The following is a 25,222-nucleotide window of genomic DNA, read 5'->3' as shown; positions in this document are numbered from 1 at the left end:
ATGATGACCCTTCTTCCTTCAAAGGACTCCAAGCATGCTTCTGGAACATTCTCTGTCAAAGTTCCCTCATTTGCTGTTTTAAAGAGAGAGTTGGCAAATCTCACAGAGTGAGCTGAAGTGACAGGTCTGGCATCTGACTTCCAGCTCAGTTTCCTGTGACCAGACCACACCAACTCTCAGCTCTTGAAATAACCCCCAGAGGAATTCTCTTCGGAGGAAAGCAATCTCCCCAATTATGAGAAAACCTCCTCCCCTTCTTTACCCCCTCTGGCCTGTGCAATTTCCACATTATTTCCACATTCTGATACGCAAACTTTTTTTTTTCATTCCCAGCCAAGGAAGTGCAACATCCAAGACACAAAGGCCTCGTCCACGTGGGAGCTGCAGGCTCGTTTGTGAAGTGCTGTTCAGCTTAGTGCATAGGGACCCAGGCCAGCTCCCCCTTCATTTCTAACTGTGGATGCCACAGGGCAAGTCACTTAACCGCCTCATTAGGATCGTAGTCACAGCCCTGCCACGGCCTCCTTCCCAGGTGCCTGGTCACCCCATTAATATCTGTGAAGATCCATTAAGCCTTCTAGCTGAAAAGCACCATAAAAACAAAACCTATCACTGTTATCATCAGTAAACTCCAAGGCACTCTTCCCTGTCATGACCTAAGGTAAATCAGTTACCCACTGCCCCCTAATGAGCTACCTGCAGCCTGGGATGTGGCATTTGATGCTGACAGGAGCTTTCTTTCCCAGGAGGGAAGAAAAGCCAGGGCTTTCACTTTGGCCAGTGAACTTAAACTGTTAGAACCTCCTGCACCTCCCACCCCCATACACTGCACCTGCAGCCTGAAGGGCTCTGCACGGATCCAGCCCTGCCCCCAGGGACCCTCACCTTGAGCACTGAGCTAAGAACCACCAGCAGTGTGCAATCCATGCTCAACGTGGGAGAGGTGGAAGACACACTGTTAAAAAGCAACTTGGAGAACCAGACACCAGTATGTCTGGTCTTCCCACCCGCTGCCTCCCTCTGGGACCCTCCACCTGTTCTCATTGCTTGAAAACACCCTCCATCAAACATCCCGCCCGCAAACTCACCGAGGCGCTCTAACACCCCAAACTGAGGACAGTGTCTGTCTGTAACTGGGGCTGCCCAAATAAGCAACATCTCTGCCCAGCAGCATACTATGCTGCCAGTAAAAAGGACAGGAAGGACAAGGTACTCCTTTGCAGAATGCTGTCTATGTAACGCTACCACTTACGTCTGCGTGTCATCTCCCACAAGGGGGGCGGGAGGGGGCATGGAAGGCTGGCTCTTCAGAGTAAACCTTTGTGCGGCCTTCCAATTGTTAACCAGGTGCACACATTCATCTAGGTTTCAGAGATCCCTTCTAGTTATAAACGAAGTGCCCCTCCATCCCAGGGAGCTTCCGATTTAGCTAAACGGGGAGATCTAGCGCAAGGTTTAGAAGGTGTGGTTCGTTCAGGAAAGGACGGTGGGCCAAGGACAAGAAGCCCCCACTCTGGTCTCCCTCCCCACTCGGTTCTTGCAACAGTAAACAGAACACCTGTCCCGACCTGACTCCATCCGTACGCATTAACCTGGGCTTCAAAGGGCACAGCGCTCACTGTGACTCACAGTCTGGAGGTCTTGACTGCTGCAGTTGAACCTTCAGCCAGATGCTGCCTCTCTGGCCCCAGGCTCCTGGGGGCTCCACCTCCCACAGGCGCCCCCGCTCCTCCGGATGGGCCAACAGGAACTTCCTGCAGACTGAGGATGCGCACGTGTGAGCCAGGAAGGCCCGCCTCCTTCTGCCTCTCAAGGGCGGGCACTTCCGTTTCTGTCGCGGCCCCGCCCACCCCCCCTGGCTCACAGCTCTGATCCTGCTCTGTACAAACCGCCGTTTCACCCTCTCACCTGCCACTTGGTGCTACCACTTACACCCACCCCCATCTTAGCTTGGGGTCGCCATAACAAAACGCCACACACTGGGGGGCTTCAACAACAGACTCGCTGTCTCACAGTAGGGGAAGGGAGTCCCACATCCGGATGTAGGCAGAGGGTCCCTGAGGACCGCCTTGTCGCTGTATCTTCACGGGGGTCTTCCCTCTATACCTCTGTGTCCCGGCCCCTCTTACAAATAAGAACTTCTTCTTACCAGTCTACTGGATCAGGGCCCCACTCATATGACCTCACTTAATCACCTCTTTAATGGCCCCACCTCCAATTACAGTCACGTGGGGGACTGAAGCTTCAACATAAGACTCGGGGGGACCCAGCTGAGCTCATAACATCACCCCACACTGTCCTCTCCTCAGGCACTGTCCTTCCTCCCCCTGAGCCTCCCCAGCTCTCTCCCACAGAACCTTCCAGCACATCCTCTGCAGATGCCTTGATTTCAGAGTCATCTCAAGGCTTATAGACTTCTATGTCCACGTTCACAGGGTGAGCATTTTTCACGCGGCAGTGCCCCAAATCCAGCCAAATGGGAAGCTGCTCCTGGTCCTGCAGGTGCCCATGGGGACACCATCAGGCCCTCTCCTAATATTTCCCGGCGCAGGGTAACAACAGCACAGATGGAAACCTCCAGAGCATGACACTAAGTATTCAGAAAGTGTAAGCCAAGCTAGCAGAGTGCTAGATAGAATGTTCTGCTCTCCTATCTTGACAAATATAACTTCATAACAACAGGGAAAGCCAGTTTCAAATTTAGAATTTCTTGGACTCCTTGGAGTTTTGCACCAGAATGTGGCAATACCAAGAGAGCCGGCCCCCAGCAGGCTGCCCACCTGCTTCTCCTCCTACCCCAGCCCCACACACATACACCACAAGGGGCCTGTACATACAAATGTGGACACCATGCCCACACTCCATCCGCGTCCCACCAGTGGCTGTCCCTGGGGTCTAAAGACATGCAAACTGGTGGCATGGTCCACCCTTAGATGCACAGATCCAGGGATGGAGTCCACTCCAGCCCTCAGCACTACTGGCAGGAATCCTGGGGTCCTAGTACCTTGAGGTGGCTTAGAAGGAGTGGCCTGGACCCAGGTAGGAATATCCTCTTGGGCCCACAGACTCCTGATGCCATGGAGACAGTCACAGCTGCAAGGGGGCTCTAAGGAATGGGGCTGTGGACACGAGTCCCTGTTGTCCATTCAAAGGTACTCAATAAAAGCCAGTCAGTGAAGGATGCAGTCAGTGCACCTGGACCCAATCTTGAGCCTCCAGAAGCTTCTTTCTCCACATTCTACCTGTTCACCTACATGCCCAGATACAGCCAGGGGTGATGTAAAAGCCTGAGGGCCCAGCATCCTCGGCTAGGCAGCTGAAACCCCTAAGACAAGTAGCATGCTTCAGAATCAGCACCTTCATATCTTCTTTCTCTGCAGGGCAGAGACAGAGAAGGGAGAATAAGGACCCACAGAACACTGCAAGGGTCTCAGCAGTGCTGGCCCCGGGGCAGCCCCCCACCCTTGGAGGCTGCTCTTCCCCTGGGAAACCTGAGGTGGCTGCCCTGGGAGGCCAATGCACTCAAACAAAGGTCTCAGAGCCGAAGCAAAAATAAGGGGGGGGGGCACCTGGGTGGCTCCGTCAGGTAAGCATCTGCCTTCAGCTCAGGTCATGATCCCAGGGTTCTGGGATTGAGCCCCACATCTGACTCCCTGCTCAGCAGGGAGTCTGTTTTTCCCTCTCCTTCTGCCCCTCCCCCTGCTTGTGTTTTCTCTCTCTCTCTCTCTCTCTCTAATAAGTAAATAAAATCTTAAAAAAAAAATGAGAGGAACAGGACAGGTATGTGGACAGAGAACCAGCTGCCTAGATTCTGGAACTTCCCAACACCTCAAAGTGAACAACACAGTGCAGTAAGCCTGGAATGCTCTTTGCAGAAATTCAAGGATCTTCAGAGTTTAATTATAGAACAAGACTTTGGAAATACAAAGAAATGACTAAACCGACTTGAAAATATGTTTCACCTGCTTTTCTTAGGACTGCAAAGCAACAGAAATTTCCTTACTTTCCTACCTTCTCTCTCTTATCTGTTCTCCCCATATGATAATGGCACTGGAAACTCAATACTAAGCGTCCGAAAACATCTGTATCACAAGTGAAACAGAACCCAATGTGGGGTGGGTGGGCTTCGTGGGGGGGGGGGGCCGCAAAGGGACCCTGGGGCAATACCCACCAAAATCTGCCCTCCTTGCTGACTTGGAATGTGATGTTTAATATCAGAGCTTTTTTCATTTCCTCTGACAAATATATATAAAGATTCCTCTTCCAGAATATGGAAAGGGACTATGATAGTTCACTTTAAGTGCCAACTTGACTGAACCAAGGGTACCCAGATATTTGATCTAACATTATTCTGGCTGTGTCTGTGAAGGTGTTTTGGATGAGATCAGCATTTGAATCAGCAGACTGTGTAAACCACATTGCCTTCCTGCATGTGGGTGGGCCTCATCCAATCAGTTGAAGGCCTGATTATGGAACAAAAAAGCTGACCCTCCCACAAGTAAGAGGGAACTCCTCCTGCCTGTTGAGCTGGGACATCGATCTTTTACTGCCTTTGGATTTGAACCAAAAACTTTTTGTTGGCTTCTTGGGTCTGGCGCCTGTGGGCATTTGGACTGTTAGGACACCATCGGCTCTCCTGAGTCTCCAGCTTGCTAACAACAGCAGATCCTGCGAGTCTCGGTCTCCACACCGTGTGAGTCAGTTCCTCATATTAAATCTCTTCTCTCTATATATCTACATCCTATTGGTTCTGTTCTCTGGAGAACCCTGACCAATACAGGGACTCAGTGGGTCAAGAATGGAAGAGAGGACTGTCTTCTGCAATAGGAGCTACAGAGGTGCTTGGGGGCTCAGTGCCGTCAGAGCTTGCCTTTGCACTCCAGCTGCCCTCCCAGCTGAAGCTCCTAGGGATCCCCTGCAGCTTCTAGTGGAAAGGACAAAGTCATGGGCTCTAAGCTTCAAGTGAAGGAGCAAAGGCCCTCTGAGCGCCCAGCAGCAATCGGCAGCACAGACGCACTTCTCTGGATTCTGCTTCTCTCTGAGGTCATGTGACTTCTTTTTTATTATCTCTAAATCCAATTATTTCTCAGGCTGGGAAGGGCTCGCTGCCTGTGATACAGCATAAAGCCTCATCTGTGCGGAAGCAATGGGAGATTTCTCAGGAGGAAGAGAAGACCCACACGCCGAGAGTGCCAAGGAACCTCCCTACCCACAGTCACCTAGAACACACATGTGTTATCCATCACCATTACCCCAACTCTTCCTCCTGATACAAGGTGGGTTTACCTTGGTACATGGCAGGAGAAATTGGCCAACTGACGCCCAGGGCCTCATCCTCTTGGAATGTCTCACAGAAGTCCTGCAGCATGGCCATGCCCAGGCCTTGGCGACGGTACATCCTCCTGACAAACACGGTGTCGAAGACAGGCAGCAGGTAGCACGCACCTGTGCCATCACCACACAGGCTGCCTGCAGGGAAAGGAAGTGACATGCACTGGCCCCAGACTTGCACCAAGCCGCCAAGACCCTGCAGAACACCCGCAAAGCCAGGTCATTGGTACCACCTGGAAGAAGGGCTCACATCACTAACTAAACAACCTGACAAGACAGCAGATCCTCCCAAACCACCAGTTCTCCAGCTGGGTGATCAGCCCACATGTGATTGATCACCGGGAGGACAGCCACCAGACTATTGCCCTGAAATGAAAAGCAAACCCATGTGAATGGACCATTCATGCACCCAAGACCCTCAGATGCTGCCCTCACCGCGCACAGTTCACAGAGACACTTGAAGCCAACGAGGAGCATCTGGGCGACATCAAAGTTCTCCATGAATCCCAGGGAGTACGGGCTGGGAGATCCACCCAATACATCTCTAGGGCATGGACTTGTTTTGGTAACTCTAACAAGGGGTCATCATGTCCTATTAAGGCAAAGTACATTTACTAAAGAATAGACTAAGTCTTGTTTCCCCTACAATATCAATGACCTTGCTATAGCAGAGCAGGAGAGGTGACAGTTGGCACCCTTCCCACTTTTCCACCCTGAACTGAACTTCACTGCAACCAGCACTAATACCAGCACAGTTGCTGTTTCTGCAATGGGAGCTTAGCGTCACAGCCCATTGCCTCTGTTGTCACCCTAACCAGAAAATCGGTGCTACACGGAACCTACTACATCATCTTTCTCACTTCCAAACTGCACAGGTGCCTGTGCCCTAGATGCACTAGAGTCCAGGAAAAGAAGTATGTAGCATATTCAGCTCCTATTGGAAAAAGAGGTATTCATCCCCACCAAGTTTCAGAAGGTGGGTAATTTCCCAAGCAAAAAACTGACTCCAATTCTAATTGGCCAGACTGAGTTGCAGAGACACATGCTACCGTAATAACTGCAAAAATGGCCACAGTTATTACTCTTCCTATATCCACATCCCTTTACATGTGGTTCTGAAGCACCTGACATCAAGAGATGGGGTCTGGCCACATAGGGTCCAGTGCCCATCTGTTCTCTCTCATATCCCTGCCACTCACCCCAAGAACAAATCTGGACTAGCCTGTCACCATGAAAGAAACATGGCCTGGGTACCCTTGTGGTCCCAGCAAACATCGAGCCACGAAAAAGCAAAGCCGCCTACCAGATGGGCTAAAACCCCATGGAAACTGTCAACAAAAAGGATGGTGAGCTGAATGGTTGGTTTTGTGGAAAAATGAATGAATAAATAAATAATCTGTGGCCAGTGATCAATACCACCTAATTCACTTGAGAAGGTAATTGTAGAGTATTCGAATTTCACCCTCAGTGTTCTTGAAATGAGAGTACAAACTTGGGTTGGAATTCTATAACTTCCAACTTCTATAGACAATGAGAACAACATTCCCCAAATGATAAAGTCCTCCAAAGCTGAAAAGGTTTAATGTTAAATAAAAATACAATTCCATTCATGATTGCCTTAAAAAAGAGTCAGTATTTGGGAATATATTTAAACAAAAGAAGCTCAAATCTTGAATACTGAAAAACTACCAAACATTGTCGAGGGCAATTAAAGAAAATCTAAATAAATGGAGACATTCCATGTTCATGGATTGGATGACTCAATACTTTTAAGACGGCAATTCTTCCCAAACTGGTCTGTAAGTTCAATGCCTATCAAAATCCTAGCAGTCATTTTCTTTTTTTAAGAGAGAGTGAGAGGGAGGGCAGGGGGTGGGGAGGGAGGGAAAAGGGCAGAGGGAGAGGGAGAGAAGGAATCTTAAGCAGGCTCCACACCCAGCACAAAGCCCAACACGGGGCTCGATCTCATGACCCTGAGATCATGACCTGAGCTGAAATCAAGAGTCAGACACTTAATCAACTGAGCCACACAGGCGCCCCACCAGCAGGCATTTTTGTGGACACCAACAAGCTGATACTAATATTGACATGAAATGCAAACTCTCTACAATAAGCAACCCAGTTCTGAAAAAGAAGAGTAAAGTTGGAAGTTTTACACTACCCAATTTCAAAGTTTCTTATAAAATCAAGGCAGGCAAGTCAGTGGGATACTGGTGCAAGGATAGGCACATACATCAGTGGAACAGAAATGAGTCCAGAAATAAACTCTTACACTTTGAACTTCAACAAAGGTGCCCTTTTCAAATGAGGAAAAGACAGTCTTTTCAACAAATGGTGGTGGGATGACTGGATATTGATAAATCAAAAAAAAAAATTTTTTTTAAGGGAAGAAGCTGGAACAGAACAGAAAGCCCAAAATTAGACCCACACAAATATAGTCAACTAATCTTTGACAAAGGAGCAAAGTAAAGTCAATGGAGAAGGGACAGTCCCAGTAAGTGATACTGGACAAATGGATATCCACATGAAAAAACAATAATAATAATCTAGACACAAACCTTAAACCCTCAAAAAATTTACCTTAAAATGAATCACAGACATAAATATAAAACACAAAACTACAAAACTCCTAGAATATAACACAAGAGAGGGGCGCCTGGGTGGCTCAGTCGTTGGGCATGTCTGCCTTTTTGACTCAGGTCATGATCCCAGCGTTCTGGGATCGAGCGCATCTGGCTCCCTGCCCAGCGGGAAGCCTGCTTCTCCCTCTCCCACTCCCCCTGCTTGTGTTCGCTCTCTCGCTGTGTCTCTCTCTGTCAAATAAATAAATAAAATCTTTAAAAAAAAAAAACAAAGAAAATAACACAAGAGAATATCTAGATGACCTTGGATTTAGCGATAGATTTTTTACATACAACAAAGACATGATCCATGAAAGAAAAAACTGACAAGCTGAATTTCATTAAAATTAAAATTTTGCTGCTCTGCGAAAGACCATGTCAAAAGAATGAAAAGGCAAGGCATGAACTGGGAAAAAATATTTGCAAAAGACACATTTGTCTGATAAAGGACTGTTATCTGAAATATAAAAAGAACTTTTAAAAAATCAATTGTAGGAAAACAAACAACTTGATTAAAAAGTAGACCAGAGATTTTAATAGAGACCTCATCAAAGATGTACACGTACAACAGATGAGCATATCAAAAGACGCTCCACATCATATGTCATCAGATAAATGCCAATTAAACAAGATATCACTGCACACCTAATAGAGTGACCAAATTCCAGAACACTGTCAACACCAAATGCTGGTGAGGATGTGGAGCAATAGGAACTCTCATTCATTGTTGGGGGAAATGCAAAATGGTACAGCAACACTGGATGACAGCTTGGTGGTTTTTACAAAAGTAAACATACTCATATCATATAATTCATCAGTTGTGCTCCTTGATACTTATCAAAAGGAGTTGAGAACTTAGGTCCACACAAATGTTCATGGCACCTATATTCATAATTGCCAAAACCTGGAAGCAACCAAGATATCCTTCAATATGTGAATGGATAAATAACCTACAGTACATCCAGATAACAGAATATTATTCAGTGCCAAAAAGAAATAAGCTATCAAGCCACAAAAAGCAATAGAGAAACATTAAAACTTATTACTTAGTGAAAAAAGTCAACCTGAAAAGTCTACAATTACGCCAATAATATGACAGCCTGGAAAAGACAAAACTATGAAGGCAGTGAAAATATCAGTGGTTGTCAAGGGGTCATGGGGAGGGAGGGATGAATGGGTGGAGCCCAGGGATTCTTAGGGCAGTCAACCTATTCTGTATGATGCTACAAGGATAGCTATATGTCATTATATATTTGTCAAAACCCATAGAATATACAACACAAAGAACAAACCCTCATATAAACTACGGGATTTAGTTAATAATAATGTATGCTTCTGGACTGAACTGTGTCTCCCCAAATTCTTACATTGAAGCCCAACCCCCAGTACCTCGGAATGTGACTATATTTGGAGACAGGCACTTTAAGTGGTGGTGAAGTTAAATAGAAGTCTTTCTCGAGTGAGCTCTCATCCAATCTGACAGGTGTCTTTATGAGAAGAGGAAATGTGGACACACAGAGAGATGTGCGCACACACACAGGAAAGACCGTGTAAGGACAGCGAGAAGCAGCTATCTACAAGCTAAGTAGAGAGACCTGGGAAGAAACCAAACCTGCCAACACCTTGATCTTGGACTTCCAGACTCAAGAACTGTGAGAAAATTACTTTCTGTTGTTTGAGCCACCCAGTCTGTGGTATTTTGTAATGGCAGTCCTAACTAATAGGTGTATCAATATTGGTTTATGAATAGCAACAAATGTACCACACTAATGTAATATGTTAATAATACAGTAAAGTGTGTATGTGTGGAGGAGGGTGGGGGGATATAGAACTCTCTGTACTTTGTCCTCGACTTTTGTATAAACCTAAAACTGCTCTAAAAAACAAAGCCTATTAATTTTTTAATGTACTAGGTGTTTTTATGGGGCACCTGCGTGGCTCAGTTGGTTAAGTGACTGCCTTCAGCTCGGGTCATGATCCCAGGGTCCTGGGATCGAGCCCCACATCAGGCTCCCTGCTCAGCGGGGAGCCTGCCTCTCCCTCTCCCTCTGCCGCTCCCCCTGCCTCGTGCTCTCCAACTCTCTGTCAAATAAATAAATAAAATCTTTAAAAAAAAACTGTACTAGGTATTTTTAAAAATTAAGTTGAACACTCAGCTCATATCATATATAAAAAATTAATTCAAGATGGATCTAGACATAAATAGAAGTTAGAACTATAAAGCTTTCAGAAGAAAACATAGAGGAAAATCTTCACAACCTTGGGTTAGTCAGAGAGTTCTTAAATTCAATACCAGAAGCACAATCAATTGACAAATCTGACTTCATTAAAGTTAACTTTTGTACTTCAAAGTTAGACTGCAGAAAATGTTTATGAATCACACTTCTGATAAAGGACATAACCAGACTATATAAAGAACTCTAATAATACAATAAAAAGAAAACAACCAATTAAAAATGGACAGATGATCTGAACGCTTTTTCAAAGACATACAAACGGTTAATAGTGAAAAGATACTCAACATCATTAGCCACTAGGAAAATGAAAATTAAAACCACAATGCAATGCTACTTTTGACCTACTAAAAAATGGCTATAGTCAAGACGACAAGCAGTAATAAATGTTGACAAGATGTGGAGAAATTGAAACCGTCCCATAACGCTGATGGGAATGTGTAATGGTAAAGCTACTTTGTCAAATAACTTGACAGTTTCTTAAAGTTAAACATGTGCTTATCAGATGACCCACCAATTCTATTCCTAGGAAGCTAATATTTGCTACAATTTGGATGAACCTCAAAAACATTAAGTAAAATAAGCCAGACACAAAACACCACATATTGTATCATTCCATTTAGATGAAATACCCCGGAAAGGCAAATTGATAGAGACAGAGAGCAGAATGGGGGTTGCCTAGAGCTGGGGTGGAAACAGAGATTGGTAGCAAACAGGCAGCTTTCTGGGGTGATGGAAATAGCCAAAACTCTGAATTTTTTAGAAATCCCTTACCATTGGCAAATTTTATGGAGTGTAAGATTGATTTTTAAAAGATTCAATGAATTGTATTAAAATTATTGTATTGGGGTGCCTGGGTGGCTCAGTGGGTTAAGCATCTGACTCTTGGTTCCAGCCCAGGTCATGATCTCGCAGTCGTGAGACTGAGCCCCACATCTGGCTCCCCACTCAGTGTGGAGTCTGCTTCAGATTCTTTCTCCCTCTCCCTCCCCCTTTGCCCCTCTCTGCTCACATGTTCTCTCTCAAATAAAATCTTTAAATAAATAATAACAATAAAATTTTTATACTGAAATTATATGAAAAAGATACAATCAAGTGTAAAAGAGGAAAAATAGTAACTTTACAGTAGAGAAACCTGTCAGACACCCCCTTGAGTGATCAGGGCGAGCATCACTAATAGTAATGTTGGGATCATGTACCTTCACGTGTGATGGAAGCACGTGAGGACAAGGACACTTCACTTTCCCCCAAACCCATATCCCACTCTAATCATGTGAAAATATCAGACCTAAATTGACAGACATTTCACAAATCTCCTGACCACTACTCTTCAAAAGTGTCCAAGTCATGAAAGACAAGGAGAACAAAGAAATGGTCACAGATCGGACCAGGGAACTTGGAAGATCTGAAAACTACATGCAAGGTGGTATCATGGATCAAACCCTATAAGAGATAAAGGACATTGCTAAAAAATTAACCAATGTTAATTTCTTAGGTTTGATCCCCATACCATGGTCATGTATTACCAGTAGGGGGAAGTAAGTGAAGGGTATAACAGGAACTCTGAACTATCTCTGCAACTCTTCTGTAAATCTAAAATTATTTCAAAATAAAAAGCTGGGGGAGGGAGAGAGGCAGAAGAAACAGAAGCATCCCACCAGCCCTTTCTAACAGCTAATATAATACCATCAGGTTGGTCAAATAAAATTTATGTTCTAAAATCAATTCCTGGGGCACCTGGGTGGCTCAATGGGGTAAGTGTCTGCCTTCAGCTCAGGTCATGATCCCAGAATCCTGGGATCGATAGGGCTCCCTGCTCAGCAGGGAGTCTGCTTCTCCCTCTCCCTCTGTCCCTCCTCCCCACCCCTCCTGCTCTCTCTCTGGCTTTCTCAAAAAAAAAAAAAAAAAAAAAAAAAAAAATATATATATATATATATATATATATATATATGTCTTCAAAATCAATTCCCAAAGCCAAAGAATTGGCTTTTGTTTTTTGTTTTAATAAGGATACTAATTAGCTGTAATAAGAATATTATGTGATTATGAATAGGGGCAGAGGCAATGAGCTGGTTGCATGCCAACAGACTCTCATCATCAGGACATCAAGTCTAAGGAAATCATATCATATAGCATGGGATGGTTGGGAAGAACCCCAGCGATGATCTCATTCATTCTACCCATTTTACAGACATGGCAGCTGACAGGGTCAAGAAAAGTAAAAACAAACAGACAAAACAAAACACACAGACAACAAAGGGCTTGGCTCCCTTCTGTAACACCTGCCCAGCTGCCTCTCATCAGCTCATAGAGAGCCTGTTGATCCCAGAGCAAACTCAGACCAGCCCACACCACCAAAGTAGCTGGTGGCAGAACTGAGCCAAGAACCAAGACCTCGGGTGCCTGGGTGGCTCAGTCGGTTAAGCATCTGCCTTAGGCTCAGATCATGATCCCAGGATCCTGGGATCGAGTCCGGCGTCAGGCTCCCCACTCAGCGGGGACTCTGCTTCTCCCTCTGCCCCTCCCCTCTGCTTGTGTGCTCTCTCTTTCAAATAAATAAATAAAATCTTAAAAAAAAAAAAAGAACCAAGACCTCCTGGCCTCTTGGTGCCCTTTCTTCTTTTTGGCTGCTTCGTGTCCAAAATTACTTTCAGTGATTACACAGGTTTTCTCTACCTAACAACACTTAGAAAATTAAAGCATATTCCAGATGGGCACTGTTCAAAATCAGAACAAAGATGCTGTCTTTCAGGCAAATTTAAATATCCAGAAAGGTCTTTTACCTGAGGAGAATTGATCATGGAAAGAAAGGTCATGGGAATAAATCCATGGAGACCACAATTCATAGTCAGTGGTGGGGGTAAAACAAACAAAACTATGGTAAAGCACAAACCAGTCAGAATGTTCAACCTATGAGGCTACACCACGGTGAAGCGGCTAAATGGGCAGCAGGATGAGATCATTTTTAACATAAATGCTGATAGGAAAAAAACAAGAAAAACTGAAAATTAACAAGCCAAGCATCAGAATTTAAAAGACTGAAAAAGAACAGAAGAGAGACCCAAAGCAATTAAAGGGAAGGAGGGGCACCTGGGTGGCTCAGTCGTTGGGCATGTCTGCCTTCAGCTCGGGTCATGATCCCAGGGTCCTGGGATCGAGCCCCGCATCGGGCTCCCTGCTCCGCGGGAAGCCTGCTTCTCCCTCTCCCACTCCCCCTGCTTGTGTCCCCTCTCTTGCTGTCTCTCTGTCAAATAAATAAATAAAATCTTTAAAAAAAAAAGGGAAGGAGACAAGGAGGATAGAAACTAATAAAATAGAACACAAAAATACAACCTTTCTAAAGGATTTTTTAAAATTTTTAGAGTTGCTAAAGTAAGAATGAATACACCATACAGAAAGCACATTAGGAATTAAAATAAAGATATTGCTACAGATGTGGCAGAAATTTCAAAGGTAAAAGAATGTAATAAATATCTCTAAGCCAATAAACTTGAAAACAGATGAAAAAGACAAATTCCTAGGACAATACAAACCACCAAAGCTGACTCATTAAAAAAAAAAAAAAAAAAAAAACAGAAAGACTAATGATGCTCCGAAGAGTATCAAAACATGAACTCAGTAGTTTAAACCTCTCCCACACTGAACACATCAGGCTAGGTGGCTTCAGATATAAGTTCTACCAAACTTCCAAGGAAAGCCTTCCAGAGAACAGAGAAAGGGAGAATATTCTCCAACTTAGTCTATGAGTCTAACCTTTTAAGGACAAAGAAAAAAACAGCCAAGGATCAGAAAAATACGTAAACAACAGTAATTCTGAAGCATAAATCAAAAAAATTTAAACCAATATTAACAAACTGAATTCAAGAGGGTGCACAAAGTTAATCTAGATCATGGTAAGGGGCTGGTTTCCCTGCTCACCACCCTGGCTGTTCTCGAGGAGATGCAGAATCAGTAAGGTATCTGTTAGGAAACCATGACCAAGGGGCATGAACTAAGACTGCACATAATGAAGGCTTTGCCTTCAACAGCCTGGGAGGACCTGAAGACAGAACCTCTGAGAGAAGGAAACAAAGCCTACCAAAGAGGAGGCAACGTGGTGCCAACAGGCTGTCCATTAAAAATAGGCGCCCCAACAAAACACAGAAAAAGACAAGGAGCGTTACTTCACGAATTCATTGAGGGAATTTTGGAATACCTAAGACAGCATTCACAGATGGTGCATCACAGGGGAAATGATAGCAACAGGCGGCCAGAAAGTAATAGAAGAAACAGAATCTGCTTCAAAGAGAGAGATTTGTCAGGAGGAAGATAAAACAGGCAGGTGGCGAGACAACAGTCTATGACTGTGGGTGGGTGTATTCCCACCGCCGGCTGTTTTTGAGAACTAAGACCTGGGCACCGGGGAAGTTATGATGGGAGGCCCCAAGGCACAAAACATCCAAGTGCCTGGCCAAATGCAGCCTGGTTCTTGGTGCGTTTCCTTTTGCAAAGTAGCATTTGTCGGTGCTAGGAAGCACCTGTCCAGGTTTGCCCTGCTAATCCCAAAGACAATATGCTGTCCATGGTGGGTGCAGACACTTGGCTCTGTGACACATTTTAAGAATAACTGCTCTAAAAATCCAGATTCAGGCAACAGTTGCTAGTCCAAGAGATTAAGTTCAGACTATAAAGATATTTGGGATACTCCTAACCCATGGAAACCCAACAGAGAACTAGCTAAAAGTGTTAACTTTTGCCAACCATTAGCACTCTCCTTTTGTTACAATCATACTACCTGTGGGTGGTGAACCCACTGTACAAGGTCAGAGCCAGATATCCCTTGGAACCGGGATCAGAGCCAGACTTCCTTGGAACCTGGGGCAGCTGAGCATCTACTGAAGACACCAGTAAATGATCTGGATGTTCCTGAATTCTTCCCACCAGGGAGCCCTGCTAACACCTATCTGCATAAAATCATTTTATTTTTTAAAGTATGAGACATTTAAATTGTATTTGCTGGACTAGGCACCGGCAAACTTTTTCTGTAAATTCCAGACAGAAAATACTTTAGGCTTTAGGACAAGCACTCATCTCTGCAGTTGTACAAAATCAGCTGTGGACAATATGAATGGGCATGGCTATGTTCCAATAAAACTCTATTTACAGAAATAGGCGACGAGCAGAATTTGACCTACAGGCCATAGTTGCCAATGCCTGCTCCAGAAAAACATCACTTTTACAGGGAGGACTAAATGTTTATAACACCTATTTGTAATAATTTTCTTTTCTCGAGAACAACTGAAAACAATGCATTAACCATGAACCACCCCCAAACAAGAGACATTTAGAGATAAGCATTAATTATATCATTTTTCTTCTAAAAGTTTTATTTGTATGTACTTTACTATTATAAGAGGAATTTAAAAAAATAAGAATTTATTTATAAGGTGCCACGAAATTTGATTTATCTCTAAAATATTGGGGAAAAGAGTTTATCTGCTTAAATAACTTTGGCCAAGTTGACTTTATCTCAGGTTGTTAAATAGAAGAAAATCTGGGGGCGCCTGTGTGGCTCAGTCATTAAGCATCTGCCTTCGGCTCAGGTCATGAACCCAGGGTCCTGGGATTGAGCCCCACATCGGGCTCCCTGCTCCGTGGGGAGCCTGCTTCTCCCTCTCCCACTCCCCCTGCTTGTGTTCCTTCTCTCACTGTGTCTCTCTCTGTCAAATAAATAAATAAATAAATAAATAAATAAATAAATAAATAAATAAATAAATAAATAAAATTTTAAAAAATCTGTATGAGTAATTCACCTCCTTTTTAGATTACAGGAGCAAGAACTGCTCCAGCTCAACTCTGTGCTGGACCCTGCACATAATCTAGTCCATGTGTCCTAGAGCAAAGGAAAATTATAAAAGCCAAAGAAAACCACCAAAAAAACTACCAACAATTCTCACCAAAATACTAGCCAATAGAATCCAACAGTACATTAAAAGGATTATTCACCACGACCAAGTGGGATTTATCCCTGGGCTGCAAGGCTGGTTCAACATCCGCAAATCAATCAACGTGACACAATACATTAACAAAAGAAAGAACAAGAATCATATGATCCTCTCAATAGATGCAGAAAAAGCATTTGACAAAGTACAGCATCCTTTCTTGATCAAAACTCTTCAGAGTATAGGGATAGAGGGTACATACCTCAACATCATAAAAGCCATCTACGAAAAACCTACAGCGAATATCATTCTCAATGGGGAAAAGCTGAGAGCTTTCCCCCTAAGGTCAGGAACGCGGCAGGGATGTCCACTCTCACCACTGCTATTCAACATAGTATTAGAAGTCCTAGCCACAGCAATCAGACAACAAAAAGAAATCAAAGGCATCCAACTCGGCAAAGAGGAAGTCAAACTCTCACTCTTTGCAGATGATATGATACTGTATGTGGAAAACCCAAAAGACTCCACCCCAAAACTGCTAGAACTCATACAAGAATTCAGTCAAGTAGCAGGCTATAAAATCAATGCACAGAAATCAGTGGCATTCCTATACACCAACAACAAGACAGAAGAGAGACAAATCAAGGAGTCGATCCCATTCACAATTGCACCCAAAACCATAAGATACCTAGGAATAAATTTAACCAAAGAGGCAAAGGATCTGTACTCAGAAAACTATAAAATACTCAGGAAAGAAATTGAAGAAGACACAAAAAAATGGAAAAACGTTCCATGCTCATGGATTGGGAGAACCAACATTGTGAAGATGTCAATGCTACCTAGAGCAATCTGCACATTCAATGCAATCCCCATCAAAATACCATCCATTTTTTTCAAAGAAATGGAACAAATAATCCTAAAATTTGTATGGAACCAGAAGAGACCCCGAATAGCCAGAGGAATGTTGAAAAAGAAAAGCAAAGCTGGCGGCATCACAATTCCGGACTTCCAGCTCTATTACAAAGCTGTCATCATCAAGACAGTATGGTACTGGCACAAAAACAGACACATAGATCAATGGAACAGAATCGAGAGCCCAGAAATGGACCTTCAACTCTATGGTCAACTAATCTTTGACAAAGCAGGAAAGAATGTCCAATGGAAAAAAGACAGTCTCTTCAACAAATGGTGTTGGGAAAATTGGACAGCCACATGCAGAAGAATGAAACTGGACCATTTCCTTACACCACACACAAAAATAGACTCCAAATGGTTGAAAGACCTAAACGTGAGACAGGAGTCCATCAAAATCCTAAAGGAGAACACAGGTAGCAACCTCTTCGACCTCAGCCGCAGCGACTTCTTCCTAGAAACATCGCCAAAGGCACGGGAAGCCAGGGCAAAAATGAACTATTGGGATTTCATCAAGATAAAAAGCTTTTGCACAGCAAAAGAAACAGTCCACAAAACCAAAAGACAACCGACGGAATGGGAGAAAATATTTGCAAATGACATATCAGATAAAGGGCTAGTATCCAAAATCTATAAATAACTTATCAAACTCAACACCCAAAGAACAAATAATCCAATCAAGAAATGGGCAGAAAACATGAACAGACATTTTTCCAAAGAAGACATTCAAATGGCCAACAGGCACATGAAAAAGTGCTCAACATCGCTCGGCATCAGGGAAATCCAAATCAAAACCTCAATGAGATACCACCTCACACTTGTCAGAATGGCTAAAATTAACAAGTCAGGGAATGACAGATGTTGGCGGGGATGTGGAGAAAGGGGAACCCTCCTACACTGTCGGTGGGAATGCAAGTTGGTGCAACCCCTCTGGAAAACAGTATGCAGGTTCCTCAAACAGTTGAAATTAGAGCTACCATTCGATCCAGCAATTGCACTACTGGGTATTTACCCCAAAGATACAAATGTAGGGACCTGAAGGGGTACATGCACCCCAATGTTTATAGCAGCAATGTCCACAATAGCCAAACTGTGGAAAGAGCCAAGATGTCCATCGACAGATGAATGGATAAAGAAGAGGTGGTATATATACACAATGGAATATTATGCAGCCATCAAAAGGAATGAGATCTTGCCATTTGCAACGACGTGGATGGAACTGGAGGGTGTTATGCTTAGTGAAATAAGTCAATCAGAGAAAGACATGTATCATATGACCTCACTGATATGAGGAATTCTTAATCTCAGGAACAAACTGAGGGTTGCTGGAGTGGTCGGGGGTGGGAGGGATGGGGTGGTTGGGTGATAGACATTGGGGAGGGTATGTGCTACGGTGAGCGCTGTGAATTGTGCAAGACTGTTGAATCACAGATCTGTACTTCTGAAACAAATAATGCAACATATTTTAAGAAAAAAGAAAAAGAGGAAGATAGCAGGCGAGGAAGAATGAAGGGGAGTAAGTCAGAGGGGGAGACGAACCAGGAGAGATGATGGACTCTGAAAAACAAACTGAGGGTTCTAGAGGGGAGGAGGGTAGGGGGATGGGTTAACCTGGTGATGGGTATTAAAGAGGGCACATTCTGCATGGAGCACTGGGTGTTATGAACAAACAATGAATCATGGAACACTACACCAAAACAAATGATGTAATATATGGTGATTAACATAACAATAAAAAATTTAAAAAAAAAACTACCAACAAATTATAGAACTAAGAGGGAAGTCTAGCAAGGTTAACAGACATAAGATCAACAGTAAGAGATGGATGGCATTTCTATCCGACTAGCAACGATCAGAAAATAGGCTCTAAAATAAAATATTTCATAGCCACGGGATCAGCAACCACAAAAAAAGCTGGACAATACCGATGTTGATAAAGATGTGGAGCACCAAACACTCTTTGCCTTTTGCAGGTGACAGTATACACATGTCCAACCATTGTGGGAGACAGCTGTGCATCCCCTCAGGGGAAGCTGAGTATGTGCTTCAGCTAGCAGTTCCTTTCTTTTTCTTTTTTTTTTTTTAAGATTTTACTTATTTATTTGAGAGAGAGAGAGAAAGCAAGAGCAGGGGGAGGGGCAAAGGGAGAAGCAGGCTCCCTGCTGAGCAGAGAGCCCAATGCGGGACTCGATCCCAGGACCCTGGGATCATGACCTGAGCCAAAAGCAGACGTTTCACTGACTGAGCCACCCAGGTGCCCCTAGCAGTTTCTCTTTTAAGTATACACTCTCAAGTGGTGTTACCCAAATGTTTTCTCATTATCACCAACCTAAGGAGCCATTTTTTCCTAATCACCACCCCCCCTACCCCGCAACTAAATACTAAGAAATAAGGCTTTGTGGGGTAGGGTTTAGGTTTGGAGAGACACAGACCATTGTATTATCCATGATTCTTTTGCTCCCCAAAAAAGAAGGTTTGATTGTTGGGGGCAATGCCCCCCCACTGAGAATGTATGCTTTGGGTGAGTGGTTCTCCAACTTCAGTCCTTGGGAGTCACCTGGAGGGCTTGTTAAGACAGATCGTGGGGGCCCAGTCCACCGCCAGGGTTTCTGATGCAGCAGGTCTTGGATGGAGCCTGAGAACTGCTGTAGCCCATAATACATGAGCAGCACAAACTGCCTGCTGAGCACTCCTTCTATTACATGTCGACCACTGTGCAGCAGTGAAGGGCTGCCTGGTGGTGGTGACTGCAAGTATTCCAGGCCGGACTGAGACTTTATAAACAGGATTCTTCCATGGATTATTATGGGCTGTCTATCCAGCCCAGAGTCCTTTAAAATTGCCCCACCACAGCTAAGAACGAAGGTCAGGTGGCCATATCTGGACCATGAAAGCCAGCCCCCCCATCCACAGTCGAGCTAAAGGTAGACCCATGATGCACAAGAAAACCAATCCACAGGCCAGCTGGACCAATCTGATTCTTTCGAGAGACTTTTTTTTTTAAAGATTTTATTTATTTATTTGAGAGAGAGAATGAGATAGAGAGAGAGCATGAGAGGGGGGAGGGTCCGAGGGAGAAGCAGACTCACTGCTGAGCAGGGAGCCTGATGCGGGACTCGATCCGGGGACTCCAGGATGATGACCTAAGCCGAAGGCAGTCACTTAACCAACTGAGCCACCCAGGCGCCCTCTTTCGAGAGACTTTAAATGAAGTGAAACAAGGACCACAATAGATCTTGGCCCTTTAAAGCAGGTACAGGGAGAGGCCAGGTGGGCATCGTGGCAAACTAAAGTCAAGGTTATGAGGAAGCAGGAGATATAAGTGGGTAAGTTAGCAGGTGTGCAAGGCTAAGAATGTAGCAGCTGCTGGTGCACATCCCAGCAGAAGAAGCCAGGCTGCATCCCGTGCATTTCCCCCTGCACCCTCCAATACCCCGTCTTCAAGGGGACCTCCATTCCTCACCAACAGCAACCCCTTTCTCACTGGGCAGCAGAGTTGGTACCTGATCCAACACCACACTCCCCACTCACGCCACTTTGTTACTTTTGTTTCTGCTGAAGTCCAGAAGATGGCCTGAGGGGGGCCGGCCTGATGAGACAACCCAGCAGGAGGTACCTGTGGCATTGGACATCTGGGGAAGGGGAGAGCAGAAGACCCCCCCCCCCACTGTGATGAGCAGGGCAGCTGAGGTCACTGCGAAACATCACTGCCATCTTGAAGGTCACATGCTTGTCTGGATTGCAAATCACCTAATTTAATACTTTTAAGTGCCACTCCTGTTTTTATGATTTGCATTAGTGTTGGAGCTTTCAGACATCTGAAATATAAAGCTGTTCTTTTTAGATTTTTATACAAAAGCAAAACACTTCTTAGCTCTGCCTCAAATTGGCCAACTTGCCACTTACCAGTCCAGTATTTTCTTCCCTTGAAAGCTAACAGTCTTGTGGACTAGTGGTTTGAGAACAAAAGTTAAAGTAAAACCTCATTAGTTTTGATTACCTAGGGAGAATTTCAACATAAAATAGTTAAATGGCTGAAGTGTCAATATTTCATAAGAAAGACAATTACTGAACAGTCAAATGAAGGGAGAAATTCAAACCAGCCTATTAAGAAAATATTCCCAAAGAGAGGTCTACCTGAAAAGATCTCATTCAGCCTATACAAAGGCACCCACTTGTTTCAAATTGAATGTGCTCCTCAGCAATAAAGAGGCACAAACTACTGATCTACACATTGACTTGGATGAATAAAGGCATTACGCTGAGTGAAAAGAGTCAGTCTCTTGGGGCGCCTGAGTGGCTCAGTTGTTGGAGCGGCCGGGTCTTGATTTCAGCTCAGGTCATGATCTTGGAGTCCTGGGATCAAGCCCCAGGTCAGGCTCCGCACTCACCTTGGAGTCTGCTTGAGATTCTTTCCCTGTTCCTCTCCTATTCCCCTCTGCTCGTGCTATCTCTATCTAAAATAAATAAAATCATAAAAAAAAGAAGAAAAGGGTCAGTCTCAAAGGGTTACAAACTATATGATTCCATTACATAACACTCTAGAAAAGACAAAACAATAGTGATGGAGAACAAATCAATGGCTGCCAGGGTTTTCAGGTGGCAACTGGCAGGTACAGAATGACTAGAGATAACATGAAGGAGGTTTTGGGGATGGTGGGTTTTACTCTGTATTTTAATTATGGTTGTAGTCATATGAATCTATACATAGGTAAAAATTCACAGAACTGTAAAGCAAAAAAAAAAAAGGTCAATTTTACCGTCTAATAAATTTTTAAAATACTTAAAAGTATGTGCCAAGAAAGCACTTAGAAACAATGTATACTCTTAAATAGGTGGCCCCTGGCCCCTGTGATCCAATTTATGCAGTGAATCTGCACATTTTCTTTTCCTCTCAGAATGAAATTATACACCGCAGCCCAGCTTAAGCTAAATTAACAGATATTCTGAATCAAAAGGATCTAATCTCATGAAGAAAAATTGTAATGCTGCGAAGTTGAGAAGCATGCCCTGTGCTATGCCCATATCCTCAGCATCAACACAAAAACACTGCATAATGCCCTGACAAGCACAGAGGACAGAGCTGAGACTGAAGAAACATTAACGGTTCTGAACTTTTGAACTACAAACTCCTCCTATTGTAGTCCATTAAACTACACGTATTCACTGTGATTTTTCGTAGATCATGTGTGCAAATAATAAGACATAATAAAATATATCTATTCACTAAATCGTTTTGTTTAACATACTTATATACTGCTATATCAACCATTTCTTTTTTTTTTTTAGATTTTATTTATTTATATGACACAGAGAGAGAGAGGGCACAAGCAGGGGGAGCAGCAGAGGGAGAGGGAGAAACAAGCCCCCCACTGAGCAGGGAGCCCCACACAGGACTCAACCCCAGTATCCCAGGATCATGACCCGAGCTGAAGGCAGACGCCTAATGACTGAGCCACCCAGGCACCCTGCTACACTAACCATTTCTTAATTCGTCAAGATATATCCCTCTCTCTGATTATAGAAAAAGATGAGAAGGAAAGGAATAAAATTCTATGATCCATACCTGAACAGGATCCCCATCAGATAATGGTGGTGGAAGGAAATGGTTGTGCGAATCCCACATATAATAACTACTTAAGAAATAAATGTAAGAAATCATTTAAAGACACCACTAGGTAGACAAAAATTTAATTTCAGGAAATTGCAACTGGAAAGAGCACCTAGGTGGTTCAGTTGGTTAAACGTCCAGCTCTTGATCTCAGCCCAGGTGTTGATCTCATGGTCGTGAGTTGAAGCCTGGTGGTGGGCTCCACATTGGGCATGGAGCCTACTTAAAAAAAGAAAAGAAAACAAAACTGCAACTGGACTAGGTAAAACCTATGAGTTTGCAGTTTACTGGCCATGGGGTATAACTCAACCCGCAAAGCTACAGAAAACAATGGTGGGAAAAGCTGAAACATTACCAGTTAAAGGTGTCAGAGATCAGATTTAGGATTAGGAAAGCAGCTGGAAAGTTAAAGCAGCATGAGAATCACAGAATGAACCAAACTCAAATTGAGAGCAACTGCCCAAATCCCTAGCTTACAGCTAGCCTACACATGAGTGAAGGAGCCCCCATGGAACCCAACAAGAAATACACCAAAGACCAGAGAGATAGTTTGAAAAATGGCACCACACAGAATCAGATCTGAGAGTTTGATTCTTTTCTCAAATACAGACATTCCTCAACTGAGACAGCTCAGGTGGCAGAGAGCTGAAGCCAAATGGGCTTGAACAGTGAAAGTACAGAACCCCAAACCAGCAGGAGCCAAAAACAAACAAAACAAAACACAAAACCACAAAAAAAAAAAAAAAAAAAGAAAGGTAAGCCAAATCCATATTCAAATCTTTGGCCACCAAATCTGCAGTCACGGGGAAGACCTCTACAGGGCCCAGCTAAAGAAACAGCCGTGGGAAATTACACAGACAGATGTCAGCAGCAATAGATCACAAAGGCAACAAAGTCTACCATTTCAAGGTAGGCAGGTTGAAGAGCTACTAGATCAAAAATCTAAAAATCCTCAGAAAACACACACCAAAAAATTATAGAGTTGTTACACTATATCTGCAACATCTAATTTTCAACCAAAAATTATTCAACATGAAAAAAAACAGGGAAGTGTGACCCATACTCAAGGGGAAAAAAAACAAAAAGGTAGTCGATATAACTAATTTTAAATAGACCCAGATGTTGAACTTTGCAAAGGCCTCAAAATGGCTTTACAAATATATTCAAAGTATTGAAATAAAATAATTCAAAAAGTTAAAGGGAAATACATGGAAAATCTCAACAGAAAAATAGCAACTACAAAAAATAATATAAATTCTAGAGCTTAAAAGTATAATAACCAAATTTTCAATGGGCTCAACAACAGATTGGAGATGGCAAATGAACTTGAATATGTGCCAGTAGAAATTATCCAACAAAGAAAAATGTTTGAAGAAAAATGAATAAAACCTCTGAGACAAAACTTAAGACATTATGAAGCACCCCAGCACACACACAACTGGAAGCCCAGGAAAAGAACAATGAAAGTAGAATTTAAAAAAAAAAAAAAACTGAAGAAATAATGACCCAAAACTTCCAAAATATGGTAGAAAACATAAAGATTCAAGAAGCTCACTGAACCTCAAGAAAGATAAACAAAAATAAAGTCATTCCTAGACGCACACTACAGTCAAACTATAAAAAAGCTAAAGTTAAAGGGAAAACTTTGAAAGCAATCAGAGAAACCTACATGTTATGTATGAGGGAATAATAATAAATAACTGGCTGACTTTTCACCAGAAACTCTGAAAGCCAGAAGACTGGAAAAACATATTCAAAGCACTGGATGTTGGGGGTGGGGGGGAGAAGATTATCAGTAATAATTCTATATCCAGCTAAACTATCCTTCAAATATGACTGCAAAATAAAATAGATTTTCAGTAAACAAAAACTGAGATATTTTTTGCCAGCAGAACCACACTACAGCAAATTCTAAAGGAAGTAATTTGACCTAAAGGAAAAATGACACTGAATGGCAAGTGGGACCTATATTAAAATTTTTTTAAAAGATAAGTATGTGAGAAAGATTTTAACTATATTTATTTATTTTAAAAGATATGACTCCTAAATTAAAAATTATAAATCCATAATGATAGGTTTATAACATAAACAGATCTAATATATAACAATAGCACTATGTAAATAAGAGGTAAACAAAAATACACTGTTGCAAGATTTCTATATTTCATCTGAAGTAATTCAATATTAACTGTAAGTAAATTGGGAAAAGTTTAAGATGCATATGTGATCCCTGGAGCAAAAACTAAAAATTTAAAAATGCAAAAATATAGAACTAGAAAGCCAATAGAGAAATTAAAATGAAATAGTAAAAAATATCTGATTAAAATAAAAGAAGACATAACGGAGGGACAGAGGAACAAAAAATACAGAAGACACAAAACAAACTGCAAAAGGGAAGACCTCAGTATATATCAATAATTAAATGTAAGTGAACTAACACTCCATTCAAAAGACAGACTTTTTTTTTTTTTAAAGACAGACATTTTTAAGACTAGGTTTAAAATCCAAGACCCAGGGATGTCTGTGTGGCTCAGGAGGTTAAGTGTCTGCCTTCATCTCAGGTCCCAGGTCCCAGGTTCCTGGGATTGAGTC

The 25,222-nt window shown here is 43.1% G+C and overlaps 1 protein-coding gene across 5 annotated transcripts in view; it reads right to left on the bottom strand.

The window, feature by feature from the left end:
• Positions 1 to 25,222, bottom strand: part of FAM169B (family with sequence similarity 169 member B) — an 88,078-nt gene that overhangs the window by 7,150 nt on the left and 55,706 nt on the right. For 4 of the 5 annotated variants that reach the window (XM_027571524.2, XM_027571527.2, XM_027571528.2 and 1 more), the window contains 2 exons: positions 5,287 to 5,469; positions 1,630 to 1,761 (listed from right to left, as the gene is read on the bottom strand). In XM_027571524.2, coding sequence (XP_027427325.1) covers positions 1,630 to 1,761; positions 5,287 to 5,469 — 315 coding nt within the window. The remainder of the gene's footprint in view (positions 1 to 1,629; positions 1,762 to 5,286; positions 5,470 to 25,222) is intronic. The other variant, XM_027571526.2, reaches the window with a different exon arrangement.

This window comes from Zalophus californianus, chromosome 6, assembly GCF_009762305.2.
Source record: "Zalophus californianus isolate mZalCal1 chromosome 6, mZalCal1.pri.v2, whole genome shotgun sequence".
Lineage (NCBI taxonomy): Eukaryota > Metazoa > Chordata > Mammalia > Carnivora > Otariidae > Zalophus > Zalophus californianus.
This window is presented reverse-complemented; position numbering and strand designations above follow the sequence as displayed.